Source organism: Octopus bimaculoides, chromosome 2, assembly GCF_046866305.1.
Source record: "Octopus bimaculoides isolate indiv1 chromosome 2, ASM4686630v1, whole genome shotgun sequence".
NCBI lineage: Eukaryota > Metazoa > Mollusca > Cephalopoda > Octopoda > Octopodidae > Octopus > Octopus bimaculoides.
This window is the reverse complement of record NC_142929.1, coordinates 164,838,036-164,850,092: the sequence shown is the minus strand read 5'-3', so window position 1 is coordinate 164,850,092 and position 12,057 is coordinate 164,838,036. Positions and strand designations below refer to the sequence as shown.

The 12,057-nt window shown below is 37.3% G+C and overlaps 1 protein-coding gene across 9 annotated transcripts in view; it reads left to right on the top strand.

Annotated features, from left to right (window-relative positions):
* Positions 1-12,057, top strand: part of LOC106875273 (WD repeat-containing protein 5) — a 39,008-nt gene that overhangs the window by 24,272 nt on the left and 2,679 nt on the right. For all 9 annotated transcript variants that reach the window (XM_089348051.1, XM_089348044.1, XM_089348048.1 and 6 more), the window contains exons 5-12: positions 819-892; positions 2,626-2,715; positions 2,916-3,005; positions 3,793-3,876; positions 5,126-5,181; positions 5,293-5,339; positions 6,022-6,097; positions 7,443-7,476. In XM_089348051.1, the coding sequence (XP_089204177.1) occupies positions 819-892; positions 2,626-2,715; positions 2,916-3,005; positions 3,793-3,876; positions 5,126-5,181; positions 5,293-5,339; positions 6,022-6,097; positions 7,443-7,476 (551 nt within the window). The remainder of the gene's footprint in view (positions 1-818; positions 893-2,625; positions 2,716-2,915; positions 3,006-3,792; positions 3,877-5,125; positions 5,182-5,292; positions 5,340-6,021; positions 6,098-7,442; positions 7,477-12,057) is intronic.

Sequence of the window (12,057 nt, the reverse complement as noted above, 5' to 3'; positions counted from 1 at the left end):
CTGTTTACAACAGTTCTTCAAAGTAATGTAACATGTGATTGTTGCATTGACCATGACAGAGAAAGTTGTCATGGCGATACCTGCTCAGAGACCTACACAAAGTTGCAGGAAGTGTATGGAGAGGAGTGTATGAGCGACACACAAGTGTACGAGTGGTTCAGAGGTTTCCAAGATGGCCAAAAAAATGTCGATTGTGATGAACGTTCTGGGAGACCAGCAACCAGCAGAACTGAGAAAAACATCACAGATGTGTGTGCAGCTGTGAGGGGAAATCATTGAATCATCATCTGTGAATTATCAGAGGATGTGCAGATTAGTTACAGTTCAGTTCAGTCCATCATTACTGAAGATTTGGGTATGAGACGTGTGTCTACGAAGTTTGTGCCAAAACTGCTTTCAGATGACTAGAAAGACACAAAATCTCCTTGATTGTGTCAAGAATGATGAAAATTTTGCATAGGCCTCTGAGCAAGTACCGCCAAACTTTTAGCAAAATTTGATGCAGATTCTCTGCTCAACTTTCTCTGTCGTGGTCAATGTGATGAACACACACTACACACATTACTTCCAAGCACAGCTGTAAACAATGGAAGTAAGCTAGAACGTTAAAATTTAGTGTGCATGCACAGCGAAGTTTAAGGCCAATCTGTGCCAAGCAGCCTCACTCTGTATGCTTTAGCTTCATTACTATGGTAACAGTCTGGATACTTATTGATCAGACCACGTACATATTTTATAAATGTATTATATTGGTGGGTGGGTGGGTGTTTTTAATGTTTAATAAATAGTCTTAGACAAAAATTTCTATTTAATTTCAGCTGCTGATAAATTAGTCAAGATTTGGGGAGCATATGATGGGAAATTTGAGAAGACTATCAGTGGACATAAACTGGTATTATTTTTTGTGTTTTATTGCATTTGATGTATTTTATTTATTTGCTTTATGAAGAATATTTATATTAATTTGCTTTAACTTAAAGATTCCACTTAGGACATGTGGTGAATAAGGAGTTCTTAAAGGACTTTAATGATTAGTTGTCACCCTGTAATAGTCCAATGTATTATTGTGTAATGGTTGTTGCTACTAGTATTTTTTAATCTATATACAAAGTCAATGCGCACCCTGTTTCACTTACTTCATCTAACAGTGGCTATCTCTCTTGGACTGATGTTGTTCAGCTGGTGAACATTTGTGCATCAAGAATTTAATATTGAATAAACTGTATTAACACAATAGCCATCACATGTAATCTGTACTCTGAATACAATATGTGAAAGCTGATCTAAAGTCAAGTACTGCCATGGCATTTCTACCATAGAATAGTAAAGTATTTTTGGCATAACTACAGAGTTGTACCCACCAGACTTTGGAAGGTCATAACATTCAGAAAAATGAATATTTTTTAATGAAATTTTCTATGCATATAGTATTTATTATGTAGATTCCAAATATACAAAAGTTTCCGGTGAAAGTGTTTTGGAATGAGGGTGGGGGACAATTTTCGGAAATTCCAACAGAGTCCACTTAAATTCTTCTTAACTTCTGGAAAATTAATATTTTTTCGTAAAATTTTCTACAAATATACCTTGATGTATGTACATTTCGAGCATGTAGGAATTTTGAAGGAAACAACTGCAGGTTATTTTTGAGAAGTGTTCCCCACTCGGTGGTGTTTCGGAGCAAGTCGTCCATATTTGTTTCATTTTTCTCTATTATGTGCGTATGTGCATCCGTAGATTTCTAATGAAGTAATAAGCAGAAAAGAGAAGCCGTCATAAGAAAACTTACGTTAAAAACAACATGCAAACGATTTTTTTTTCTCAATAGAAGTAAATTCCAAAGTAAACGTTTCTAGTAGAGAAGTAGAAGAGAACAGAAGCAGCGTATTACTTCATTACAAATCTACAGATGCACATACGCACATAATAGAGAAAAATGAAACAATTATGGAAGACTTGCTCCGAAACACCACCGAGTGGGGAACACTTCTCAAAAATAACCTGCAGTTGTTTCCTTCAAAATTCCTACATGCTCGAAATGTACATACATCAAGGTATATTTGTAGAAAATTTCACGAAAAAATATTAATTTTCCTGGAAGTTAAGAAGAATTTAAGTGGACTCTGTTGGAATTTCCGAAAATTGTCCCCCACCCCCATTCCAAAACATAGAAAATTTCATTAAAAAATATTCATTTTTCTGAAAGTTATGACCTTCCAAAGTCTGGGGGGTACAACTCTGTAGTTATGCCGTATTTTTTAGTTGAGGTTAATTACTGTAGTGATATAACTAACACTGCAAGTTAAACCATTTCTCAATTTTACGATGCTGCCACTGTTTATAGTAGTGGAGTTATTCCTACTCTTGTGCTACCTAGTAACAGTGAGGCAGGCTGGACCATTTTGGGGTTAAGTACCTGGCAAATAACGGTACAAAATACCAACATTACACCTAAGTTGTTTAACACTCTTTATACTCATGAGTGTTTACAAATAACAAATCTTCAAGATGCTAGAATCAAAAATGTTTCTGCCACATTTGAAAGTATATGTTTGTGTTTGCATAGATTTTAAATGCTATATTCACAGTCATTATTGCTTACTATCAAAAGTTCATTGTTTGCAGGGTATTTCAGATGTAGCCTGGTCTACAGACAGTCGACTACTTGTCAGTGCCTCTGATGATAAAACACTGAAAATATGGGAACTGACTTCAGTAAGTAAATTGTATAATTTTTTTTTTGTTATCAATAGTTAAAGGATGACTGATAAATCTTTAATTGTAATGATTGCAATTGCAATCTCAAAGCTGTTGTAGTTTCTAGTTTGGTTGATACTATTTCAGTATTGTCTAGTTCCAATATTTACAATGTTGCATTAACTCAGGATTGTTGTTTCCTCTTCCCCTTGTTTCAGGGCAAATGTATGAAGACATTAAAAGGACATAGTAATTATGTATTTTGTTGTAACTTTAACCCACAGTCAAACCTCATTGTATCTGGTTCAGTAAGTTATAATCTTTTCTTTCTTTTATTCTCTTATCACAGTTTGTTAATACTACTGCTTATAATAAAAATAATGATAATAATAAGGGTTGATAGTAACAGTTAATTCTCCTTTATACATCAAATGATGATGTTATATCTCTCTCTCCTCTTTTCTCCATCTCTATCCCCTATATGTTAACATTACATAGATTCTCCACATTCAATAGCCATACCTAGCTGCACTTAAGCTCACACTCTTTGCACATGTTACATGCATTAACTTGGTGTATGCTTTTAATACCCAGCCAATCCTTTCAGCTCATTTGTACTTTGCTTCTTAAATTAACATTGTAAATTGAATAGATCATGCATGCTTTATTTCTCACCAGTATCACACTTCTTACACAACCTTAATATGTCTGTCTTTTACAACACAAGATAAATTATTGCCAACAGAATCTCCTTCCTTATTCTTGTGGCAATGTTATCACTACAGCTGTCCCCAGCAATCCCATAGTTAACAGAAAATTACTATGCATATTAATCTCTCTTAACAGTACAGAGATTTCAACTGGGCAGTTTCTGAAAATTCACACTTTCGCATGAATTGTTAGGGTGGACAAACAAAATTAATGATATGTATTTTGCTACAACATCAGTTGAAGAATTAAAAACCATTGTTGATTGGTCATCAACTGACTTAATCATTCACTCTCTCACACCTCTGCTTCAAAAAGTAAAGATTTAATACATGATACAAATAAGTTTACTTCTATGAACTAACTCTCTTCTCTAAATTCAACTAGTTTGATGAGAGTGTCCGAATATGGGATGTAAAGACAGGAAAATGTTTGAAGACTCTCCCTGCTCATTCAGACCCAGTAACAGCTGTGAGTATCTTTATTATTTCAAACAACATACTTAAGTGACCATGAAACTATTTCTTTTTTTAACTGTCACAGCTAAGGCCATACTGAAACACTGATTTTAAATAATTATGAACTATGTGTTGTACTTATAGATAATTTATGCTTCTTTAATGTGTATGTATACCCTTCGCTTAATTAGAACTAGAGCTTCAGACCAGCAAGGAGATCTAAGTGTTTGCTTGATATGCTAGAAATAGCAAGCAAATCTTTTTCAAATCATACCCATCCACTCTTTTACAAAAGAAGACAAGGGTATATTGGCTAAGGGAATTCTAGATAAAGTATCTAAAGAAAATGGGTTGTTCATGATTGGATCTGTGCCTTTGACCATAAGCTTGCTCTGATCAGAGTTGTCATGGTGTTAACAACATCAAGTAGGGACTCTTAGAAAATAATCATGAGTAAGAAATGTTTTAGTATTGAAGTTCTCCTACACCACCGACTCAGTCAACATTTTGTTTTCAAGATTTTTTTATATTAATGATATTTTTCACAGTACCGCCTGACTGGCCCTCGTGCCGGTGGCACGTAAAAGCACCCACTACACTCTCGGAGTGGTTGGCGTTAGGAAGGGCATCCAGCTGTAGAAACTCTGCCAGATCAGACTGGAGCCTGGTGCAGCCATCTGGTTCGCCATTCTCAGTCAAATCGTCCAACCCATGCTAGCATGGAAAGCAGACGTTAAACAGTGATGATGATGATTTATTACTTTTAATTTTCATAATTTAAGTTTATCACCATTGTTTTAATATCCACTTCTCCATACTTGTATGGGTCAGATGGAATTTGTTGAGACAAGTTTTCTATGACCAGATGCTTTTCCTGTTGCCAACCCTCATCTGTTCCTAGTAAGGTAATATTCCCCATAGGCAGACATGTTTTTGCAAAAGATTGGAAACAAAGGGCACTGTTTGTATGACAGTGACTCTTGTTTACAGCAATCATGCCATTTCACGACAGGAAACACTAATACAACACACACACACATGCACAATAGACTTTTTTCAGTTTCCAATTACCATATCCACTCATAAAACTTTGGCTGGTTTGGGGCTATAGTAGAAGTCATTTGCCCAAGGTGCCATGCAGTGGGACTGAACCCAAAACTATGTGGTTGGAAAGTAAGCTTAACCACACAACCTCACTTGTAAACTGTGGGGGTTAAGAAAATTGGTTTATCAAATTAATTAGAAACATTTTGTCTTTATAGGTTCATTTTAACAGAGATGGTTCCCTCATTGTATCCAGTAGTTATGATGGACTGTGGTAAGCTAGAAAACATTTTTTAATATGCTTATGGAATACCAAAATGTTTTATTTTGTATTTCTCATGTTCTTGTTCTCATTCTAATTTCTTGTTTGTCTCCTCTATTCAAGTCGTATCTGGGACACAGCATCAGGACAGTGTTTAAAGACATTAATTGGTGAGTTTTGATTTTGGAAGATTATTCTTTACTTATGTGAGTTTGAAATAGTTCAAATGTTAATATATCTACAGTAATACACACACAGAATGTAACTCCTTATTTATTATTGGTTCAAGTTGTGCTACTATGATGATGGAACTTACAGAAGATATCAAACCTCCCATATCTAGCCAATGAATGAACCTTTACATTATTGCTCAACTCACTAAAAATAGCAGCCAAATCTCTCTCAGACAACACTGCTGTTTTTCCAAATGCACACTTTGAAAAATGTAGTCTGTGCTGCTCAGTATCTAGAAAGGTGATCGTGACATGAACACTTTTGTTCATAGGTCTCTTTCACAATATCAAAAAACATATCACTCCTCAACAGGATATTGTAGAGGTAGTTAGTGACTGACACTGCAAACAATAAAGGGATGGGAGGGGCAATGTAGACATAAGTAATATTTTCTTTTCTTTTTTCTTTTGTTATTCATCTTTTGTTCTTTTTCTTTTATCTGAAAAAGAAATTTATAATTTATCTTGGATAGTGTTTATGTGTGGAGCATCTTTTGTTTGTCTTTTCTATTGCATCATTTCATTATTCATTATTCCTATGTTACATAGGTAGGCAAATATATTTGTAATTTTGTATATTTATACACACACACAATAAGGATTAAATTTATATTTACAGATGATGACAACCCTCCAGTATCATTTGTGAAATTTTCACCAAATGGAAAATATATTCTTGCTGCTACACTTGATAAGTAATCATTTTTCTTCTATTCACTGCATTCACATGTGTTATGCCTCTTCCTATCTACAGTTTTATTGGTACTTCCTCTCAGTCCTGTGAAACACACCCTACATACATGCATCCTCACGTACACATGTATGCAAACCACATAATGTTATTTGTTGAATATTTTTTTAACAATTGGATAATGCCCCGCGTCTACCACTAGCCATTTGAATATTTCTTGCACTAGAAACATCAACTGAATTTCTGTCCAATGTCCACGAACTACTATAACATAGTTTCTTCGTGGTTGTTCTACCTCCTAGGAATAACAACCAAATATCCCTATACTCAGGTAAGCTGTATCAAACAGTTTGGAACCTTGTTCAAAACTATGTCACATTATTGCTGATAATACTGTAAAATGATCAATTTACATAGCCACAGAAAAAAGTTGGATGCACAAAAGCTGAAGTAAGTTTTCTGCTAGACAGACCAAATACCAGTTACACAAATGTTAAAGTGGAGTGTCAAGCAGGTTGCAGGCAGAATAAATACTGGTTATACAAAGGTACAGCTGATTGTAGATCCACCAGATCCTAGATACAAAAGATATGGGTGTTGTTTCTGGTAGACCAAATACTGGTTATACAAAAGGTGCAGTATGGTTTGTGGAAGATTGCAGGTTGACTAAATACTGGACATACACAAAATATAATGGAGTCTATTAGACCAAGTACTTAATAGACAAAAGGTGCAGTGGACTCTATAACAGACTGGACATTTTCGACTGTATTTAACAGCTTTAGAAGTATGTATGTCTTCATTGTTTTAAGGTGTCCTCCATGCTTGCTGCATAGGTCAGATGAGTGGACGTTGGGGTAGTGTTTTTGCTGCTGCATGCCTTTGTTTTTACCATCCCTACTTATTTCTAAGTGGGGTAATAATCTCCCAGTCTATGAAACAACAAACAGCCTGGACATGTCTTATGTGGAAAATTGGAAACAGATGACATAAGTTGAAAGAGCCTTTTGTTTGCAAAGATAGCTTATGTCAGTAAGCCCAGATATGCTTTCATAGTGGACTGCAAGCAAATGACACCATCAGGAAACCAGTCATTACAAACCAGTAAATATGAGTGAAATAGAAACTCACTCACACAAACACACATATATATGATCCTCTCTTGTGTTTCTCTCTGTCATTTGCCACAGTCTTTTCTATTTTGCCCACTTGGCAAGAAACATCAGCTGAATTTCTTTCCAGTCGCCACAAACTACTATAACATAGGGAGCTTCTGCATGGTTGTTTAATATCTTAGGAATAAAACTAAATATTGCTATAGTCATTTGATTGATAATTTTATTTTTCAGTACTCTCAAGTTGTGGGACTACAGCAAAGGAAAGGTAAGTACATAATTACTCTTAAATTTTGGCAGAGTGGTTAGAATGTTGGATAAAATATTTTACAATATTTGTTCCAACTTTCTGTGCTTTCTGTTCAAATCATGCCAAAGACAAATTTACCTTTCATCCATTTGTGGATTGAGTAAATTTCAAAAGCCTTTAATTGGTTGCCTTGCAGTAGGCCATGGTGAGTTCTCACCATGGCCTATTTGGCAGACTTAATTTGTCACCTGTTTTAACACATTCACCTGGTATTTTGAGTGGCTTTAGCAAAGTCCACTCTACTGCAAGGATTTAAGCCAGGTTTCCAGATTGAAGCTACCTTCCTCCATCTTGTCCACCTGATGATTGTGATATATATATCATTATAATCATCCACTTTTCCATACTTTCATGGACGTAAAGACAGTGACTATATGTATATATATATATATATATAGTACAGTGACTATGTATATATATATATAGTTATGGTATATTCTGTTAGGAATGTAGTAGAGTACAGTATAAAGCTTGCACACTTTCAGATTTATCCTGTGCTATCCAGTAGTAATATTATATGTACTTCCAGGTTTGTATTTAGGCATTTGTTGTATATGAGTAGATAAAATTGCTACAATTGTTTCTATGCAATGTAGTTTTCCAGGTGTGCAGGTACTCGATTATGCAACTGTTTCCCTGCATTTTGAGATCTAGTTGTGTTTCCTCAGGTCATATGTAAATGTCATCTCTGTAAGTTCAAAATCCTTGGCTTCAAGAACATCCTCTCTGTCGTGGCCTGAATTTAGTAGTAGTTACTACTAGATCTTGGATGTTGGACTACTTGTTAATCCTAGTAAAACCAAGTTCATTAATCACAATCAATAAGGATTCATCACCATCAAGGAGACACCATCAATCAAGTTGATGGTTTCACGTGCCTCAATTCTGAGATAGTCACATCTGAAAAGGATGCCCTAAACAAACTGGATGTTGTTTGACAATTCACCCTGTCAGACAACCTGAAGAGGAATTTTTTCTGTGCAACAGTAGTCAATCTTTTTATATGGAGCAACAGCCTGAACTCTTAGCAAAAAGCTACTCTTTTTGCATACATTGAAAACCTAGAAGAAATGTGTTCATATTCTTATAATTCACTATTATATATAAAAGCTTTCTAAATTTTAAGATATATATATAAAGGAATGCCCCTTGTTATGGGAACAGCGTGTTCCTGAAAAAGTTGCTGTAACATGAAATTCTCATAACTTGAAATTAATTTTTCCATGATTTTCATGTTAATTAAGTGATGCTGCATTGTAATGGATTTTTTTTTTTAATTATTATTATTTTTTTTTTTTGAGACAACTGTAAACAACACACCCATTTTTATGCCTGAAAATAGCAATTTCTAATCTTAGACAATACAATATGTAAAGACAGTGTAGGAGAGAGAATAGTGATGTTGTAGGAGAGAAATGTGTTCGCATGGATGATGGTACGCTTGCATTAAATGAGGATGCAAAGAAAGAGGTCTGGAGATGCCACTACGATAGATTGCTTAATAAAGAGAATGAATGGGAGAAAGAGAGCCTGCCTTATGTCGACCCAATAGAGGGACCAGCTATCCGAGTTGATAGTACCAGGGTAGATAAAGCAATTAAGAGTATGAAGACTGGGAAAGCCCCCGGCCCATCAGGAATCACTGCAGAGATGCTCAAAATATCTGGCAGTGTTGGCTATAGCCTAGTCACCCGTATTACGAACCAGGTGATACACGAAGGAGTCATACCCTATGACTGGTGTAGCAGCATCATAGTCAACTGCTACAAAGGTAAAGGGGACGCTTTAGATACAAATAATTACAGAGGCATCAAGCTGTTAGATCAGGTTATGAAAGTTACAGAGAGGGTCATAGCCCAACTAATTAGGGAGCGAATCAATTTAGATGAGATGCAGTTTGGGTTCGTGCCAGGTAAAAGCACTACTGATGCCTTATTTCTAGTGAGACAGTTGCAAGAGAAATACCTAGCTAAGGATAAACCTCTGTACCTGGCTTTCGTTGACATGGAGAAAGCCTTTGACAGGGTCCCCCGAGCCCTTATCTGGTGGTCAATGAGGAAACTTGGGATAGAAGAATGGTTAGTGAGAGCTGTGCGAGCCATGTACAGAGATGCTGCCAGTAAGGTGAGGGTTGGAAATGAGTACAGCAATGAATTCCGGGTAGAGGTAGGGGTCCACCAAGGTTCCGTCCTCAGCCCCCTATTATTTACCATAGTCCTCCAGGCAATCACAGAGGAGTTCAAGACAGGTTGCCCCTGGGAGCTCCTCTATGCTGATGACCTTGCCCTAATTGCGGAGTCACTATCAGAACTAGAGGAGAAGTTTCAGGTGTGGAAGCAAGGTCTAGAATTGAAGGGCCTTAGAGTCAACCTAGCTAAAACCAAAATCCTAATAAGTAGGAAGGTAGATAAAACACAAACCCCTTCAGGTAGATGGCCCTGCTCAGTATGTAGAAAAGGAGTAGGTAGTAACTCTATAAGATGTACCCGGTGCAAGCTATGGACACATAAGAGGTGCAGCAACATCAAAGGCAGGTTAACTAGCAAGTTAGTTTTTGTTTGTGGCAGATGTTCAGGTGCAATAAAGACTGCAAACAAACAGGAAACAACTTCTATCTCATTCCAGGGTGAAAAACTAGAGGTAGTCGATAGCTTCCGCTATCTGGACGACCAAGTTAGTAGTGGGGGTGGGTGCGCTGAAAGTGTAGCTGCTAGAATAAGAATAGCCTGGGCAAAGTTTAGAGAGCTCTTACCCCTGCTGGCGACAAAGGGACTCTCACTCAGAGTAAAAGGCAGACTGTATGACGCATGCGTACGAACAACCATGCTACATGGCAGTGAAACATGGGCTGTAACTGCTGAGGACATACGTAAGCTCGCAAGGAATGAAGCCAGTATGCTCCGTTGGATGTGTAATGTCAATGTGAATACCCGTCAGAGTGTAAGTATCTTGAGAGAAAAGCTGAACATTAGAAGCATCAGTTGTGGCGTGCAAGAGAGACGATTGCGCTGGTATGGACATGTGGTGAGAATGGAGGAGGATAGCTGCGTGAAAAAGTGCCACACCCTAACAGTTGAGGGAACCCGTGGAAGAGGTAGGCCCAGGAAGACCTGGGCTGAGGTGGTGAGGCAAGACCTTCGTACATTGGGCCTCACCGAGGCGATGACTACGGACCGAGACCTTTGGAAATGGGCTGTGCGTGAGAAGACCCGGCAAGCCAAGTAAGATCGTTGCCAGTGCCCCTGGACTGGTTCTTGTGCGGGTGGCACATGAGATGCACCATTTTGAGCGTGGCCGTTGCCAGTACCGCCTGACTGGCTCCTGTAGGATTTTCGAGCGAGATCGTTGCCAGTGCCCCTGGACTGGCTTGTGCGGGTGGCACATAAAAGACACCATTTCGAGCGTGGCCGTTTTCGTGCGGGTGACACGTAAAAGCACCCACTACACTCTCTGAGTGGTTGGCGTTAGGAAGGGCATCCAGCTGTAGAAACTCTGCCAAATCAGACTGGAGCCTGGTGTTGCCATCCGGTTTCACCAGTCCTCAGTCAAATCGTCCAACCCATGCTAGCATGGAAAGCGGACGTTAAACGATGATGATGATGATGATGATTAAATATGGTAAGGAATAATTACAAATTATATTCTCTTAATAGGGTATATTTTTACCACAAAAGCTGTTGAATACTGTATGTGGGATGGTGGTGCCGGAAGATGAGGGACACAATCTTTTAGCCCATCATCATCAATATAAACTTGAGGGGTGAAGAACTTTCCAAAGTTATTTGATATTTGCATCATTTCTTTGTACAGCTCAGTGTAATAACTGAGCTCATAATTTTTATGCTATTTTTGTGATTAGGGTTGTTATGAGCAAAAATTTGCAGACCTTCCTTTGTGAGTGCCAGCCCTTTAGCAATATTCTTTGCAATCAAATTAAGTGGAGTTGGTGGGATTTCTGTATTCTCAGTTTGCTCTTGTGCTAACATCATTAGCTCCTCATTAGATAAACTTTCTCTGTGGGACACGAGCAACTTAGTCACATAATCCCCTGTGACTTCTTCAAACCCTTTATTATTTGCAAGTGTCACAATATGTTTATGAGTTTGATGTAGATTTTCTACTTGTGGAAATCTTGTAAATTCTTAGACACAGTTTGACCATATATTTTCCCAAATATCTTTCAAAGTTGAGGATTTTTCATCCCATGCTCAACTATGTTAATCCATAGCATCCATAATGTTGCACTCGTCAAGCAGTCTCTGATTGTAGGTTTATTCACCCTGTTAGTTGCTTTTGTTTGAAGGTTTTTCCCAGATAATATGCCATGAAGTTAGCTATCACACCTAGATCCATTGGCTGGAGCAAAGATGTATTGTTGTGGTTATATTCTACTCTCACATTATCAGAAAGTTCATTTAAGTTTACTATGTGGCTTAGTGCATTGTCTAAAAAGAGCAATGCAACTTTTTGTCTGCACAGAACATGTTTGTAATCACCTCTTCAAAAAGCTCTTAGTAATCTATACCTTCTTATTTGAAG